This window comes from Eublepharis macularius, chromosome 1 (assembly GCF_028583425.1).
Source record: "Eublepharis macularius isolate TG4126 chromosome 1, MPM_Emac_v1.0, whole genome shotgun sequence".
NCBI classification, from domain to species: domain Eukaryota; kingdom Metazoa; phylum Chordata; class Lepidosauria; order Squamata; family Eublepharidae; genus Eublepharis; species Eublepharis macularius.
Window position 1 is genome coordinate 164,217,162 of NC_072790.1, and position 18,686 is coordinate 164,235,847.

Below are 18,686 nucleotides of genomic sequence, written 5' to 3' on the forward strand. Positions count from 1 at the left end.
TGTCATATATGTTTATTTCATACATACGATTATGGTATTCAGGAACAACTGAACTGCAACCATGGGCTTCTCCGCAACTTGATTTATTCCTGATTTTCTTAGCCATTGATCCCCAAGCACTGGAATTGATTTGGGTATGGTTCTTCCATATGTCTGCCCTCCCTTTGCATTATTACAGTTGCAGAGTTGGTTTATTTTGTTCTGCACATGCCTTAAATAATCAAGTTTTCCAAGCAAGGGTGCTGTTGTCATTGGTAGTATCATTGATGATGTCACAACAACCCTCTCTTTTTAATATTTTTGCACATGCTTTGCACCTGCACATGATAGATCAATATGGATCAATATAAGGAATGTATTTTTTAAAAAGGTGGAAAATCAACACATAGAGAAGTCTACCTGGGGAAGCCTAAGAGAGGAGCAAGTCAACCACGCATATCTATGTTCTCTCTGCCACTGTTCAAACAGAAGATCTCTGCCTGAGATGACCCAGAGCCAGGAGGTGGAGGCCAGAATCAGCAGAACAAACCAAACTCTGTTGAGGTGGATCCCAGAACAGCAGTGGCTATGTGCTTTTTAAACTGCACTGCTTTTTCTGGTGCCAGAAGTGACCACACTCCAGGACACCAGAGCTTTTGCAATTTTTAAAAAATTGTCAATTTCATATCGATAGATAAACTAGTACTGTAATAAAATGTGTGGCAAGTTCTCTGAATTCCCAGCTTTTGTTTGTTTTTAAACTAAGTCTCTAGCTTCTTTCCTTGCAGAGATATAAGGGAAAAGGCATATCTCCACAAGGGAAGGGGCTAGAAATGAAAGCTAGGAGTTCAGAGAACCTGCTGCATGTTTTTCTATAACATTAGGTTGATCTATTGTTATAAGTATTTAAATATAATTAAGTATATATTAACTATAATTATATATATATATAAATACACACACACTATATTATATATACTTTTTATATACTATAGATAATTATATTGATATATGTATTTAAGTATATAAAGTATTAGTAATAAACCTCATTGAGGTTTATTGTCAGTTTCAGGATGTTACTAGTTACAAGCCCATAACAAGAGATCCCACCACCCATATAGAAAAAATAAGAGTGACAGTTGAAGCACTAGGAGCGGGTGACATTACATCTGCCACCCATAGATTTCTTATCAATAAGTATCCTAGGGTTCCTACATTCTACATCCTTCCCAAGATTCACAAGGACAGTTTTCCACCCAAGGGGAGGCCAATAGTTTTGGGATCAAATTCTATCCTAGAACCTTTGGCACAGTTCCTGGACTATTTCCTTCAGTCCTTGGTAAAGAATCCATCCTCATACATACAGGATACCAAGGATTTTATTAAAATGGTAGAGAATGTCTATATCCCCCCTAATGCAGTGCTGGTTACCATGGATGTAGCCACACTGTACACCTCCATTCCACATGAAGAACAAGCGAGAACAAAAAAGACAAGCATTAGGAAAATAATTAGCAAGTACTTCTATAGACTTACCTTCTTATCCGGAGTCATCTGCACATGCTTAATGACCTTCCAGCTGGTTGTTCATGAGCACAGTGAAGGTGGGGAGCAGAGAGACTCCCCTAGAGAGCATGACCTGCTGTAAATAATAGAATAATTGGTTTGGATGTGAACATTGTATTGATATTGACTTGATACTAAATTGATGTTGATTATGTGAGTATTGATTTTGTACAGCCAATAAGTATCTATTTATTGTTGTATTTATTGATTATTGAGCATATGTACTTTCATCAGTAAATTGTGATATTCAAATAAAGAATTATCAATGATAGAGGAATTTAGCATGGTGCATTTTAATTATTAAATGTCTGTAGATTAGAGATGGGCACGAACTGAAATATGAACCAAAATTCGTGACGAACCAAGCCAGTTCATGGTTTGTGAACCAGGGGTTTGTCAGATCCCATTTCTAACGAATCGCTACAAACTTTAGGCTGGTTCGTTTTTCAGTTCATCACTGCAGACAGCCTGGCGCCAATCAATCAATCTTCTAGTCAACAGGGGATGGACTTCCTGCAGACCTTCTGCTGACCTGGAAGTGGTGATTTGCTGGCCCAGAAGTGACATTTTCACAAACCAAAATGAAATGATTCGTGAACCAGGACAGGTTTGTGAAAGTTCATGGTTCGTGGTTTATGAAACGTGACGAACCATGAACCGCATGGTTCGGGTTTTTTTCTGATTGTGCCCATCTGTACTGTAGATTGATTATTTCCTCTGTGGAAGATCTGAGATCTTTCATTCGTAATCCAGAAAAAGATTGGCATAAAAGTGGTCTCAAAAGAACTGGAAAAAGCCTGGGGAGAAACCAAAAAACTCAATGTGAAAACTAAAGACAAAAAATTCATGTGGAACTCAGGATAAATCAATGTAGTATGGGGCCAGAGCCAATGAAAAACCTGTGAAGAAAACCCCCATGTAACTGGAAATTCCATGACATCAGAGCCATCTTGTTATGTGCAAACACATGCACATATACAGCAGATTCTTTCAAACATAATCCCCCCCCCAATTGGTGGCTCTGTAGGAGCTCATAACTCAGTAGCTTGGACTCTGCAACCCACACCAGAGTCCTGACCCATTGGTTGAAGATTTCTGTGCTATGGTCATGTAAACTTGCTAATCCGTTCTGGAAAGGGATAATTGAACGTTCACATTTAAATGCCTTTAAATTTTCTTGGCATTTATTTTATGCCAAAGACACAACCTTTACCAAGAAAACTAAAGTATGTGTTTGCATGTAGCAGTGCCAGACGTGACAAAACCCTGAGGTCTTTGCCTACACAGATCACTAGTATTAATAGATAGGATTAGTAAATACAAGCAAGCCAGCAAGCTGCAAATCTTCTTGTCTCCTTAGATTTCCCTCTGCTTTATCAGTCCCAGAGCTCAGTTCCATAGAATATAGAAAGCAGGAGCCATTTTCTTCCTGCTTGCTCCTAGGATTTTGAAAAGGGGCAAATTCTGGGTCAGTGACTGCTGAAAATGTCTTTCCAATTGTCTCCACAGGCTCCATGGAGAAACAACAACATTACCTTTCGGAACAGAGAAACACCCTTCACAGAACAAGGAGAGACTGTTATTGGCTTCTATCTGCTTGCTTTGGGTATGTACAGGTTTCTGACACTGACACCCTAAGCAGAATTACACCTTTCTAAGGGTTAGAAGGGAGTAACTGGGCTTAGGATGGCACTATGAATTAAGTACCTGGAACTAACCAGGTACCATATAATGCAAGCTGCTCTTCAGATAAACTGAACTGCAGATTTGTTGGCAAAGTAGATATAACTAGAGCAAAATAACTCTTTGACTTATTTAATGCTCCAAAAAGCATATATGCTAGCCTCGGGTTATTGAAATATATTTAAATGCTAAAATAATTCAGCTAATTAAAATGTATGCCTCTAGGAGAAGAAACAACATCTGCTCTGTGTGGCAAGCTTTATGAAGTATAAATGTGGGAGGTGGGAGCAAAAGAATTTTAACATTGTATAATTAAAATGCTTGCACTCAATCCCTTCTCTTATAAAAAAGTTCCCCCTTAATATTGCATTTCTGTATACAACAGTCTAGTGAATAGTATGATTCCCATCTTAGGTTTTGGACTGGTGCCCACAAGAGGGTACATTAGGGACTGGAAGAGCCTCACTAAGCATTCCATATGTGAGAATGCCATTGCTGAAAAAGCCCTGCCTCTTGATGTCACCCTCCTCACCTCTGAAAGCAGGGGCACAGAGAACAGGGATTGTGAGGAACATTACATTTAAGCTTAATGAAAGGGACCTGTTCAGATATCAATCACATTTTTATTCCACCCTTCATCCAAGGAGATGCAATTCTCTCCTCAACAACAATCCTGTGAGGTAGATTAGATTGAGAGGGTGAATCTGTTCTAAAATCTCTCAAGGGGCTTCATGGCTGAGCCAGGTTTCCCCCAAACCTAGTTTTGACACCTTCATTTCTACACCACAATGTTTCTTACACTATCTATATTTAGCCGATTGCTCTGCACTTAAGTAGAAAATCCTGTACCTAAATCATCAACAAATGGCTGCCTATTTTGTATTTAAATGTTTTAATTTATAAAATATAAAATATCCCCACAAAATCACAGCACATTTCACAGAACCAATGGCAAGTTTAATAGAAGAATTTTTGTCTAACCACTATCAGCATGAGGTTAATTACTGCAGACACACCAATAAGAGCTGCTAATTTTAGTATCATTTAGTAGAATGTGCCAGTACTTACTACTGTAACAAAGCTTGCAAGCAACTCACTGTATCTACTGGACCCTTGCCAATAAAAGCCTGCTTCTCATATTTTGGATTTTTTACTATCCACACATACTGTCTTACCTGGCTTGAACTACTTGCTCAATGAAACTATACCAAAGCTTCTACCAAGGCCTCTAAGCATTATAGCAGTAGTAGGCAAGGGCTTGTCTTCATCTCCAATGAGGGGTGAAATAGTTGCATAATGACTGCCCACAGGACATTTTGAACCATTAAAGTCATGGAGCCTGGAGTCAAACCATATTGGCCAAAAATAATAGCATGGGAATGAGTTGTGAGATTTCCCAGGCCAAATGTTCTTATATAAATTTCCTTCAGCTTGTAGGAACGTAACCAGGAAGAACCTTTAGAAGGCAGGAAATAGATGGTGGGGTCTTCAGGCAGAAGAGCTGTGTGCCACAAGTGGTTCACTAAAGACTAGTAAACTTCCATAAGACATCTGTCTCTATGTACCTCATACCCTAGCAAAATGTGAGGGAACTGGGGTTGTGGGATGGATCCTACTCTGTCCTACCACTCCACTGAGTGAAGTCTGAGACTTTCTACAACTTAAGTGATTCATTCTCCAACAGAAGAATTACTGAAGTTGGTGGAAGGCTCCTTAGACTGGAGGAAGGCTGAAGCCATGCTACTCTTTTTTATAGCCCATCTCATGCTTTCAAAATGAAAGATATATTTTCCTTCATCCATCTTCAGCTGCTATGGTTGAGCATTTAAGAATATATAGTTATTGCTTTATTGGATCCATCTAGCATTAGGTTTAAACAGTAGTCGTTCATATGGCTCTGGCATACGGTGCTGTAGTCAGAGTATCAAACTACAACTGGGGAGACCTGAGTTCCACCCCACTTTGAATCTCACTAGAAGACTTTAGCCAGTCACTCTCTCAACCTTATCTGTCTTACAGAATGTATGCCACAGTGTATTCTTTGTAGAAAGGGTGGGATTAAAACATCGTGAGACAGATGGCCACCCCATTTGTCCTTGCCATTCAGTATTTGGACATATACTACCTTTGAGAATGGAGGCTTAATTTAGCTGCCATAGATTCATTAGGGTGAGTTCATTCTGACTAGTTTGATCCACATACCTTTACTAATAGTTCCTAAAGAATTCATTCAAGCTCCCCATTAATAAATATATTGTTGGATATGCATCTTTTTAATATCTTGAAATGTCTAACATTGTAAGCCCCTTGATAAACAGATGGTCTCCATCTGCAAGTTAAATGTAATGCTGCAGTTTTTTTTCTAAATCTTGCCCTGGAGTCCAAGGAGACAGGGATCTTTAACTCTTGAAGTATTGCTGCTAGATGCAGCTGCCTCTACCATAATGCCCATCTTGTCCATCAGACTGGTGTTCATGATGAAACATGAGCCCCGGAGGATGCTTCGATCCAGTGATAAACAGCTGTTAATGATCCCTGGCCCCAGGGAGGCTCACCTAGCGTCGACCAGAGCCAGAGCCTTTTCGGTCCTGGCTCCAATCTGGTGGAATGCTCTGTCTAAAGAGACCAGGGCCTGGCCGGATTTGTTATCTTTTTGCCAGGCCTGTAAGACAGAGTTGTTCTGCCATGCATATGGTTGACGCTGGCTAAGGCCTCCCCAATGGCCGAATAGAGGAAAAGGTGCTCTCCCTACCAGATGAATCTACCACCCTGCCTCTGTTAAACATCTGTGGAGATGATTGGGTAGTGGATTTTTTCTTGATAAGTGCTGCTATACTGTTTTAATATTCATGTGTTTTTCTTTGTATTTTAATGTATATATATTTTAATGTATTATACTGTATGTAATCCGCCTTGAGCCTGCTGTCGTGGGGAGGGTGGAATATAAATTGAATTAAATAAATAAAATATATCATGCTGAAAATATTTTACAACACATAGGGTGAAAACGAATGCATTTTCTAGTTAACACACCTATTTATGCATATAAGGTTGGTAAAGATTAAAATCCCATTAAAGGGGAAGAAGAAAGAAAAAAAAGAAAATGTATATGAGAGAGGCGGGATCACCTCTCACCCTATGTTCCCTGGAGGACAATTCATTCAATGGACAAACATCTCTTGGTGGACCCTGGCTCCAAAAATGTCCACCTTGCCTCAACGAGGATCAGGGCCTTCTCGGCCCTAGCTCCCACTTGATGGAACTCTCTTTCTGTGGAGACCCAGGCCCAGCAGGAATTGTTATCTTTCCGCTGGGCCTGTAAGACAGAGATTTTCCACCAGGCATATGGTTGAGATGCGTGGGCCATAAAACTGGCCTCCTGCCATGAGGGGGGTTTATCCTCTGTTCTGTTAACATCTAGTAGTTAGCCATCCGGCACCACAGATTGCTGTTTGGCATGTGCAATATGTATGCTGCTGTTTTTTAGAAATTGTATTGTTGCATTTATTGTCATTTTACTCTGGTTTTAAATTAACATGTTTATGTATTTTATATATGTTGTATTCCACTCTGAGCCTGTTTGCAGGGAGAGCGGATTAGATGATATTATTATTATTATTATTATTCAAATAACATGCAACACAATCAATAATAAATAAAGATCACATGTTATCACTGATTGGCCTTGCTGAGCTGATACAAGTTTCTGCCAGTTGTTGTTGTTGTTGTTGTTGTTATTCGAATTATCCAAAACACAATCAACAATAAGCAGAGGTCACATGTCATTATTGATTGGCCTTGCTAAGCTGATATAGTTTTCCGCCGGAGACCTAAGTATCAACCAGATATTGTATTATTATTATTGTTGTTGTTGTTGTTGTTGTTATATAACATCATTACAAACAATATACTTGTAGTCTTATTAATACATAAACTTAACCTTTTCTATATATCCCAAATATATCCTCTTATAAGTCAAATCGACAAATCATCGGTTCCTTTTTTCTGTTTCATGAAGGAAGTCAATAAGGGATTTCCAATTCATTATAAATGTAGACAATGTTTTATCTCTAATCAAAGCTGTAAGTTTAACCATCTCAGCTAACTCCATCGTTTTCACAATCCAGTTATCCATTGAAGGCAGTACGGTACTTTTCCAGTTTTGTGCATATAAAAGCCTTGTTGCTGTTGTCATATATAAAAATAAGGTGCCACAATTATTTTCCAACTGTTTGTCCATCAGTCCCAAAGCTTCTAATTTCAGTTGTATATTAATCTTTAAAATATTCTGTATTATCATATGGATTTGTTACCAAATTTTTTTTGCTTTCTCAGAAGTGATAAAATGTCCCTTCATGTTGTTCACATTTCCAACATTTATTTGAGATACCTTTGGCCACTTTAGCTAATTTATCTGGAGACATATACCACTAATTCATAGTTTTATAAAGAATTTCTTTGTGGAACTCCAAGTAAATTTGAGTCTCTTTACCCACATATTCTCCCACTGATCCATTTGTATATTATACCCCAAAATTTTAGCCCATTTTATCATACAATCTTTAACACATTCTTCTTCCATATCAAATTTCAATAAAAGTTTATACATTTGGGAAATAACATGGTCATCATTTATACATAGTTCTTTGTAAAACTCTGTCAACAGTCATACTTCAAGAGGATCTAGGTATTGCTGGTACAGGACAGTATGCTAATCGTGAACAGAAATACTGACCAATGGGAGAGCCACTGTGGAGCCAGTGGCAATTATGCTGATTGTTCCTGTCCACTGTATATGCCACTTCACCTCCATTCTGTCCATGAAGGTCTTTTAACTCCCCCTTCCCAAGGATCAAAATTTGGAGAGGTTCAATAAGCTGTAGCAGCAGGAGGGAAGCAGGACAGCCTCATTGCATGAGCTTCACCTTGCTTCAGTAATTGGGATCCAACCCCATATTTCTACTGCAAAAGCATCTTGCTTGGTTTGTCATTACTGTGTACAACTTTGTTTATACCATTTCATTTTCTTTTCCAGGTTGGATGTCTTGGTTTGGAAACAGCATTGTGATTTTTGTGTTATATAAGCAGAGAACTATCTTGCAGCCCACAGATTACCTAACATTTAACTTGGCGATATCCGATGCCAGTATCTCTATCTTTGGTTATTCCCGGGGCATCATTGAAATCTTCAATGTGTTCAGAGATGATGGATTTCTTATAACATCAATATGGACTTGTCAGGTAAGGACTTACTACTGGTGAGTAATGAAGCCAGGGAATATAATTGTTGGACAATGTATGGCACAGAACAGCCATAATGTTGCTGATCTCTCCTCCTTTGACCTCCCTGATCTGGTGCAAATTCACACTAACACCATAGTTAGAGTACATGTCACTATACAAGATGGCTGAGCTGCATGTTGCTTAGAAACATACTTTTCAGATTCCATCAAGAATCCTTCCATTGTGAGTCGTGAATTGTGACAGAATTGTTCCTATGTCTGTTTAGACAATGTCATTGTTTCTTTATCTAAGTGGCTTGTGTTACAAGAAGGAGCCCCAGCTCCAGTATAAACATAATCTTAATGTCAATTAGTTTCCAAAAACAGTAGAAGCAGGGCTACTTGGAAGTAAATCCAATGTTGTTCTATAGGGCTTACTCCCAAGAAAATGTTTTTTTGATTGCAGCTAAAACTGTCACAACCTGCTTCAGACCTAACATTCCTTTCGCTGAAGGGACTTCTCCTGACTTGCTTGTCAATAATAAGGCTTCACTCAGATGACTCCTGCAGCATCAGTCTCTCAGGACCATTCCCTAAACCCATAAAACAAGGTCCATTTCTTTTCCTTGATATAATAGAGAAACAAAACTAAGCTAAAACAATCAGAACTAACTCTGCATTTTGTATTGACTTGAGTTGCCTACAACTGCTTTGTACTAGAAATCTGAAATGAAAATTCATTAATATTTCAGCCCAGTTAACCCAACCAGAGCTACTCACATCTCAAGATATGCTGCTTCTTCAATAGGCCATTGTAATTAGCAATGTTTTAAATTATAAAGTATTTAACATCATTTTAAAAAATAGAAGAGGAGTTGGACTTCAACAATACATGCTTTTGGTGGCAATTCTGTTTACTACTGGGCTGCAAAAAAGTACAGGATGTTCACTGAAATCAGTCCAATTTGACTTGAGCAATAGAAATGTTTGTAAAACCACAGCTTCTCTTTTTTTGGCAAATATGCTGTTATATAATTCATGCTGGGGCATATACTTTCCAATTTCCCCGGGGGGGGGGGGGTTGGGTTCATCCATAGACATTGTTATGCCAGGTCCTTAAAAGAACTGGGGTCCAGTGACATCATAGGGAGGAGCCAATGACATCACAGAGGCGCTTCCATTGCTACCATCTATGGAGGCGGGGCATGGGGGATTTAGGGAGGGGCTTCCCACAAATTTAGGGCAACCTGGGCATCCATGGGGATTCCTAACAACACCCCCTGGGCTGGGCCAAACCTAGAAAAAGGTGGGAGTTGGCCAGTGGTTATAATGCTATTTCAGTGATCTCTTGCTTTGTCTTATCAATTTTATTATAGCATAAGCTTTCGAGAATCAAGTTCTCTTCATCAGATGCCTGATCAGGCATCTGATGAAGAGAACTTGATTCTCGAAAGCTTATGCTATAATAAAATTGGTTAGTCTTAAAGGTGCTACTGGACTCTTTTTGATTTTGCTACTACAGACTAACACGGCTAACTCCTCTGGATCTTGCTTTGTCTTGTTTCTGAAATTCACTTTTAGGATAGTCACTTTAAAATCTACAAATATACATACCATGTATATAGGACAAACTAATGGTCACAAATTTAACATGAAGAAAGGCAACACAGAGAAGCCTTTAGGGGAACACTTTTTAAGTTTTCCTAGACATTCATTCACAGGAGTCTTGATTCTGCCTTATTCATAAGAGTGACTTAGTACTGAAATTTACAAAATTATGGCATCGTAGATGCCTTCATTTGGTAAATGCATGGTTGAAATCTCTGAGCCAGAGCAGAATACAAAGCAGTCGCTGTTGTGCACTCGATTTCTAAGTAATGTACAGAGTTCAGAGTAGTAGCAATCTCCTTCTCATTTCAAACTCATACCCTATAAGTGAATACAAGCACATTTTGAGGCAATTCAGAACAGTGCTAGAATTTACCCTGAAGAAAACTGACAGATCGTCGTCGTCCTTCTGTGCAGCCCCACATTGGGACTGCGCAGGCGCAGGCCAGCCGAAGAAAAGATTTTTCTAGCTTTTAGAGATGTGAAGGGGACGTTCGGATCCACCACGCATGCACGCCGGTGTTCCCGCCAATTTTGAATGTATATATATCCGAACGTCCCCAGCATTTCCTCAGTTCCTTTTTCGCCACCGTCGAAAAGGTTCTTCGTGTCTAGCGTTATTTGGCTCTCAGCGTCTCTTTGGAGTTTATTCGTCGTTTTCCTGTGCTGTTCGGTATTTTCCTGTGTCCATCTGTCGGGAAATACCGTTCAAAATGTCTCAGACAGCTTTATTTAAAAAGTGTCTGAAGTGCAGCACGAAGATGACCCACTCGGATGGCCATGAGCTTTGTCTCATCTGCCTGGGCGAAGGGCACGTTGTGGAGCGTTGTGCGGTGTGTATGTCTTTCACCCCGAAAGCAAGGAGCAATCAGAAGGCCAGACTCCGTGTCTTCTTGTGGGATGCCAACCTTCTCCCTCCCAAGCCATCGGGTTCATCGGGAGATAGGCCCCGCTCCACCGCCCCTTCGCCAGCACCGTCTCGAAAATCGCCAGAGCCACTCCCCTCGGAACCGACGGGGCAACCCGTTCCGGAGGGCCGATCTGGCTCCAGTTCCATGGATCGCCCTTCTAGCCGGAAGGCTAAGAAGCGTTCCTTGTCGAAGACGTCATCGAAGCCCTCGTCTAAAGCTTCGGCCACAGAGGCTTCTTCGGAGCCCCCGCCAAAAAAGGCCAAGGCCAAGTCGAAAACTAAGAGCCGTGCGCCATCCCCGGCTCCGACTGTGCAGCCCGGTATGCCACCCAGACTGGTCCTGATTGATGACGATGTGGTGAGTCTTCATACCCCGTCACCTCCTTGTATGCCTCCTCCAACAGCATCGGAGGATTACGTGCCATTCCCACCTTTCCCGGAACCGTATCAGTTGTTTGAGCGTTCCCTGCCATCCGCCCCGGCGCCTTCAGAGGCCTCCGTTCCGATGCAGTCTACCTCATCGGTTCCGGCGCCATACCACTGGCCTGCTCCGCTGTCCGCTCCTCTACCTCCTTGGCAGCCTGTCCCGGGGATAGGAAACATGACCTCCTGGCAGGATTTTGTGGCCTGGTTCCAGCAGTCCGTGCCCTTCCTGCAACACCCTTCGGTTCCGCCGTCTTCCGTTCCGGCTCAACCGCTCGTGCAACCTGTGCCTGCTCCTCCTGCGGCTAGAGTGCAACTCCATCCCTCGGTTCCTGGGACTTGTCCATCGGCTCCGGCCGGACGCCCGGCTTCGGTTCCGACGCAGACCCCGGCGGAGTTTTCGGATTCCGAGGATGAAGAGGGCCTGGCTTCCCCGTCCGATTACTCCTCAGATGTGGCTTTTGACCCTTCCCCTGATGACACCGTGGGTGAGCTCCGTTCGTCGTCCCCAAATGACGACTACAGAATGTTCGCCGAACAGATGGTCAGGATGGCCACTGCACTGGAGATAGATGTTGCCTCCACGACCTCCAAGCCTAAGAGCAAGCTGCTGGAGGCGTTGTATTCCGGGTCCCCCGCTTCGGTGGCGTTCCCTCCTGTGGAGGACTTTGTCGATAATGCTCTTGTGCTCTGGCAGACACCAGCATCACTGCCACCAACGGCAAAGAAGGTCGAAAGGTACTATCGCCTGAAACAGGATGACTGCCCATACCTTTTCTCTCACCCTAAGCCCTCTTCCATCGTGGCGGAGGAAGGTCAGGCTCGGTTCCGATACGGTTCCTCTTCGGCTCCGGCAGACCGGGAAGGCAGGAAGCTGGATGGCATGGGCAGGAAGCTCTACTCGTCCGCGTCCTTGGGATTCCGTATAGCAAATTTCCAAGCTATAATGGGATCCTACAACCTCTTTCTATGGAAACGGCTGTCCTCTTACCTCTCCGACCTCCCGGAGGATCGTCGCCACCTGGTTAAGGCCCTCCAGGCTGAGGCTATGAAGCTGTCAAAGCAACAGATGACAGCGGGCAAGGACGCCGCCGACTCTGCAGCGCGAGCGATGGCGACTTCGGTGGTCTTGCGTTGACAGGCCTGGCTCCGGTCCACGGCCCTGCCACCAGAGAAGAAGGCGAAGGTGGAGGATTTCCCGTTTGAGGGGCCCCAGCTTTTCTCAGAAAAAACGGATGAGTCCCTCTCTCTGATGAAGAAAAACCAGCAAATGGCCAAGTCCCTGGGAGTTGCTCCTTCAGCACAGCCGTCGGGTCCGAGGTATCGTTACGGTTGGTTCCGATCCTACCAGACCCCTTATCAGCCTTACCAGCAGCGTCAAGAGCGATTCTTCTCGGGCCAGTCCTATGGCCAACGATCCTACTCAGCCCAGCAGCGTCATTCTTCCAGGCGCTCCGGCCGGTCCAAGGGGAGGCAGCAGCCCCCCTCGCCTAAACCACTGACCTCCATGCAGAAGCCTTCTGTCTTCTGACTAAGCCTGGACGCTCCCCAGTTGGCCTCCAAGGACACTCTCGCTACTGCCCAGTTCTTGGACAGGCTTCGGCCTTTTTTGCCCTGTTGGCAGCTTGTTACCTATGACACTTGGTTCCTGTCTATTGTGGCCCATGGTTACAAATTATTTTCTGATGCACCTCCCCTTTCTCTCCCTCCCCGTTGTTCTCCATGTTGGAATGTTGTTTTACACAATAATGTTATGGAGTTGGTGAACAAAGGTGCTGTCCGGGTGGTCAATGTCGCTACTTCCCCTTGGGGATTCTACTCGAGATACTTTCTCGTAGATAAGTAGGATGGGGGGGTCCCGGCCCATTTTGGACCTTAGGGGCCTCAACAGTTATTTGAAAGTTGAGAAATTTCGAATGCTGACCCTGACAAGGGTCATAGAGCTCTTGGAAGCAGGCGTCTGGCTAGCCATTCTAGACTTGAAAGACGCCTACTTCCACATCTCCATCTTTGAGGGCCACAGAAAGTATCTGCGGTTTGTCTATGGGGATTCTGTATATGAATATATGGTGTTGCCTTTTGGGCTGGCCTCTGCACCCAGGGTTTTCACGAAGTGCATGGCCACCGTGGTGGCGTATCTACGGTCCAGGGGATGCTTTATCTACCCTTACCTGGATGACTGGCTCCTGGTGGGACCCTCAGCTGACTCTGTTCGGGACCATATTGCCCTCACCTTATCTGTGCTAGCGAGGTTGGGCTTGGTGGTTAATGGGGATAAGTCTATCTTAACTCCGGGCACAGCCATTAGATTTATAGGGGTCCATTTCGACTCGCCACGGGGCAGGGCCTACTTACCCCCGGTTTCCTCCCTAGCCCGGCACTTCTTGCACAACCATTTTCAAACTGCCCTCCTAATTCAAACACTGCTAGGCCTTATGGCCTCCTCCACAGGGGTGGTTTTTTTCGCACGCCTGCATATGAGGCCTCTGCAAAACTGGTTCATCCGGAGGTACAACCCCCTCACTATGGGCCAGCATCAGAAGTTCTCCATCCCCAGGGTGGTCCAGCGTTCCTTGGCCTGGTGGACTGTCCCTGAGAACTTGTCCAAAGGTTGTCCTTGTGGCCCTTTCCTGGCAGAGGTCACCGTCTTTACTGATGCCTCCAACTTGGGATGGGGAGGGCGCTGTGGGCAGCTCTCAGCCCAAGGCATCTGGTCCCCAACTGAAGCGAACATGCACATTAACCTCTTAGAGCTTAGAGTGATCCGTTACTCCCTTGTTTCTTTTGCAGATGTCATTCGGAACAGGAGGGTTCAGGTCCTGTCGGACAGTACCACAGCCTGCTATTACCTCAACAAGCAGGGAGGAACGGTCTCGCTCAAGGGAAGCAACGACTCTCTGGAAATGGGCCGTGGTCAACAACGTCCTTCCCAGGGCCATTCACATTGCCGGGGAGCTCAACACCGCAGCAGACATGCTGAGCAGGGTGTTTCTGCCTCAACACGAGTGGTCCCTCAACAGGGCTTACCTCCACCAAGTCTTTCGCACGTGGGGTACACCACTCATCGACCTCTTCGCCACGGCCCACAACAAGCAGGCCCCGCTGTTCTGCTCCCGGGCCGGAATTGGCCCTCACTCCCTAGGGGATGCCTTCCAGATACCCTGGTCCCCAGGGCTCTTTTATGCCTTCCCGCCCTTCCCGCTCATGCACAAGGTCCTTTCCAGGGTCAGGGCCTTCAACACCCACTGTATCCTGATTGCCCCACACTGGCCTCGCCAGGATTGGTTCCCTCTCTTACTCTCCCTTTCACAGGGACGATGCCTAGTGCTGCCACCAGCCCCGGACCTATTAATCAGGGATGGGGTCAGGCACCACAATGTGGCGGTTCTGAGTCTGGCTGCCTGGCTCCTGTGCGCTCCCGAGTAGGCCTCTCCTCAGAGGTTCTTAAGGTCATTCTGAATGCCCGGAAGCTATCAACCAGGTTATCCTACCAACGGAAGTGGTCGCGTTTTTCCAGGTGGTTGGCCCCAAAAGGGCTTTCTCCCTTTGATTGCCCCTTACCTATCGTTCTGGACTACCTCCTGGATTTGTGCTCACAGGGTCTTGCCTTCTCGAGCATTAAGGTCTACATGGCTGCGATCTCTGCTTTCCATGAGCAGATTGATGGGAAGACCGTTTTTACACACTGGCTTTCCAAGCAGTTCCTAAAGGGCCTGTTCAAAACCTTCCCTCCTAGGGCCCCGCCGATTCCTCAGTGGAGTCTGTCCCTGGTTCTCTCCCAGCTGATGCTCCAGCCCTTTGAGCCCCTGTCCACCTGTCCCTTGCCTGTGCTCACACAAAAGGTAGCCTTTCTGGTGGCAGTCACATCCTCTAGACGTGTTGGGGAGCTGTCTGCCCTGCGGTGTAACCCTCCCTTCCTGCAGTTTTTCCCTGGTACGGTCATGCTCCACACTAGCATGGAGTTTCTACCCAAGGTGGTCTCCAAATTTCACCTGCAGCAAAAGGTCGTCCTCCCTTCCTTTTTTCCGACACCCTCGTCCCCAGGGGAATGGACGCTACATACATTGGATGTGAAACGTGCTTTATTGTTTTATTTGCATCGCACCAAATGTTTCAGGAAATCTCCTGCCCTGTTTTTGTGTTACTCTGGCCCTCACAAGGGCTCACCTGCTTCTGCCCAGTCCATCTCTCGCTGGATTGTGTCTACAATTAAACTTTGTTATCAGCAAGCTGGAATCCAGTGCCCCTTGTTGGTTACTGCTCATTCTACTCGAGTGCAAGCTGCTTCTGCTGCCTTCCTGTGAGGAGTGCCGCTCCGGGACATCTGCCAAGCTGCGACATGGTCCACTGCAGACACTTTTATCAAACATTATTCTGTGGACGTGAATGCACGGCGTGAATCAGCTGTTGGCATGGCTGTCCTGCATTCTTTGTTCAAGTAGACACTCACACCCGCCCCCATTGGTGAGATGCTAGTTATTCTCCTAATGTGGGGCTGCACAGAAGGACGACGACGATAAACAGGGTTTCTCACCTGTAACTGTTGATTGTTGAGTCTCTTCTGTGCAGACACACATTCCCTCCCACCTACCCCACTGTGAGTGCTTGGTTAACTGAGTTTTTCTCCGGCGGCTCAGGTGAACTGAGGGAATGCCGGGGACGTTCGGATATATATATATTCAAAATTGGCGGGAACACCGGCGCGCATGCGCGGTGGATCTGAATGTCCCCTTCACATCTCTAAAAGCTAGAAAAATCTTTTCCACGGATGGCCTGCGCCTGCGCAGTCCCAATGTGTGTCTACACAGAAGAGACTCGACGATCAACAGTTACAGGTGAGAAACCCTGGTTTTTTTCAGGCAGGCAAGCCAGCCTGCCTGCCATAACTGTGAATGCATATCTACTGGGATGGGGATGGGCTTTCTTCCCGTAGTTTTCTTCCTTCACTGTATCTTGACTATGCTTTGCTAAAAGGTCTTATCAGTACAGCTGGGAATGTGTGGGAACCAACCTTGAGAAATTCAGCTTTGCATCTTTTTCAGGACTTTTGCTGACTTCAACTGACTTGTTTGGACTGGGGGAGGGGACTGGGGGTATAACCTCTCGGGGAAGACTTTGCTTCAGTATTCCAAGCAATCACTATGTACCAGTGCATTTCTAGGGATATCTAATAAAGACCTTTAACTCATACAACCATGTTTAATGAAGTAGAGAGTCTGAAAGAATCCCCTAGCCAGGCCTGACATTTTGCCTGGAATCACTTAAGTCTTCGGAACCAGGGGAAGCTGGTGAGATTCCCTACCTGCAGCATGGCAGCTGGAGGGGACAACAGATCTCCTGTGAACCCCGAGGACCTTTCTAAAGACCCCGTGGAAATGCCGAAGCTTGGAACTAGCTCAGAGTGCGGTGTGGGGGTGATTCCCAAGAGAGAAGCCAGGATCCTACACTGGCTGATTACAATGCCCTGAGGATGGATGTCACATCCCTCGTATGGACATGAAGGACCAGAGGGAGCAGTGCCAAACACACCTGTTCCAATCCAGCTTGGAAGGAGGAACGGGAGCTCCAGAGAATCCAGGAGGGGACCTGGAGGATGAGGAGCAGCTGTTCGGATTGGCAATGCTTCAGGAGACCCAAACAGGACATCAACGACAGAGACCTCGCCACAACAGAGGACCAGGGTGTGGGTGCAGATGATGAGGACAGAGAGCCTCAAGATCTGAGTGGAATGTCTGACCTACAGCAGATGTGCGAGGAGATGGAGGAGGTCAGGCAAACAATGCTGGAAATTATGAATGGAATGCGTGAACTGTACTTAGACACGTGGGCCTGCAGAGGTGGGGGGGCACCAGTGAGGCCTCCCAACCAAAGGTGGGCCCCAGGCAGATTGCCCCAGATGCAGTAGTACCTGTCCTCCCAGCAACCCCCCCCCCCACTAATTCTCCCAGCAGGCCCAGCACCACCCGTCCTCCAAGGGGCCCCAAGACCACACATGAGAGGGATGAGGGTCCCATGGGACTGGAACCTGCCACCCCTAACCTAGTGTAAACTGGAAGCCCATTTTGACGGATACCCTGAGGAATTGGTTATTTCTTGGTGCAAGTGGGGGAGTTCTTAAGAGAGTGGGGCCACACTTTCCCAGATGAACTAAGCCAAGTAAACTACATTGGGTCTCAGCTGGGAGGCATGGCAGCGAAATGGTATGTGACTCAATGCAGGCCCAAGAACTGGGGAGCATGGATGTGTTCATCCAGGCACTTAAGGAGCAGTACGAGGATCTTCTCAAGGAGGAAAGGGTGAGAACCCACCTGAGGCGGATAAGGCAGGGCAACCGTCCAGTCCGAGAGTACACAGCAGAGATCAGAGAGTATGTGGCTAAACTGAGGGACTGGACAGAAGGAGGGAAAATAGAGTTTTTCCGAGCCAGCCTGAACCCCAATCTGGTGGCCATAATGATGGTGCAAGATGACCATCGAACCCTCCTGGGCTGGATCCAACTGGCAATAAATAGTGAAGTTGCTGAAGTTGCAGCATCAGACTGGTCAGCGGAAAGGATTGGTGGATACCTGACACCGGAGCAAGGGAGGCCACGGGACAACATTCCCTTGAGCGAGAGAGATCAGAGAATAACAACAACAACAACAACAACAACAACATTTGATTTATATACCGCCCTTCAGGACAACTTAATGCCCACTCAGAGCAGTTTACAAAGTATGTCATTATTATCCCCACAACATACACCCTGTGAGGCTGAGAGAGCTCCAGAGAACTGTGACTAGCTCAAGGCCACCCAGCTGGCTTCAAGTGGAGTGGGGAATCAAACCCAGCTCTTCAGATTAGATTAGAATGAGACAAGGACTGTGATTGAGATGTAGGGAAGCAGGCCACTTTGCTTCCAAGTGTCCAAGTGAAGGTAAGAGCCACCCGGAGATGGAGCCAAAGCTGAGGAGGCTACCAGAAAGGCACTCGAAGGGGCAGTCCCAACCTACTTCCAGGAAGGAAGTTGCAGCAGCGGCCGTGGCTCCAGAGGAGGAAAGGGACATCACGAGTGAAGAACTCTCATCAGACAATGAAGAGGAGCTGAAATCACTGACGGGAAATGGTGGAGACCTGCTGTGAAGGGCACCAGCCGGCAGGTTGCAGAAGTCCCAGTGCCACAAAGGGTGAGACCTAATGGAGCATTATTTTTCATAGTCGTCATCTTGTTAAACCCCCGGAAGGGGAACTAACATCAGGGCAAGGGCCTTGATTCACTCGGGGTGCAGAAGAGACTTGATTGCCCCTGCACTTGT

The 18,686-nt window shown here is 45.5% G+C and overlaps 1 protein-coding gene across 1 annotated transcript in view; it reads left to right on the plus strand.

Annotated features, from left to right (window-relative positions):
- The first annotated feature begins 3,030 nt into the window (after positions 1–3,030).
- LOC129333764 (opsin-5-like) overlaps positions 3,031–18,686 on the plus strand; it is a 95,839-nt gene continuing 80,183 nt past the window's right edge. The window contains exons 1-2 of the mRNA XM_054985641.1: positions 3,031–3,151; positions 8,264–8,469. Coding sequence (XP_054841616.1) covers positions 3,031–3,151; positions 8,264–8,469 — 327 coding nt within the window. The remainder of the gene's footprint in view (positions 3,152–8,263; positions 8,470–18,686) is intronic.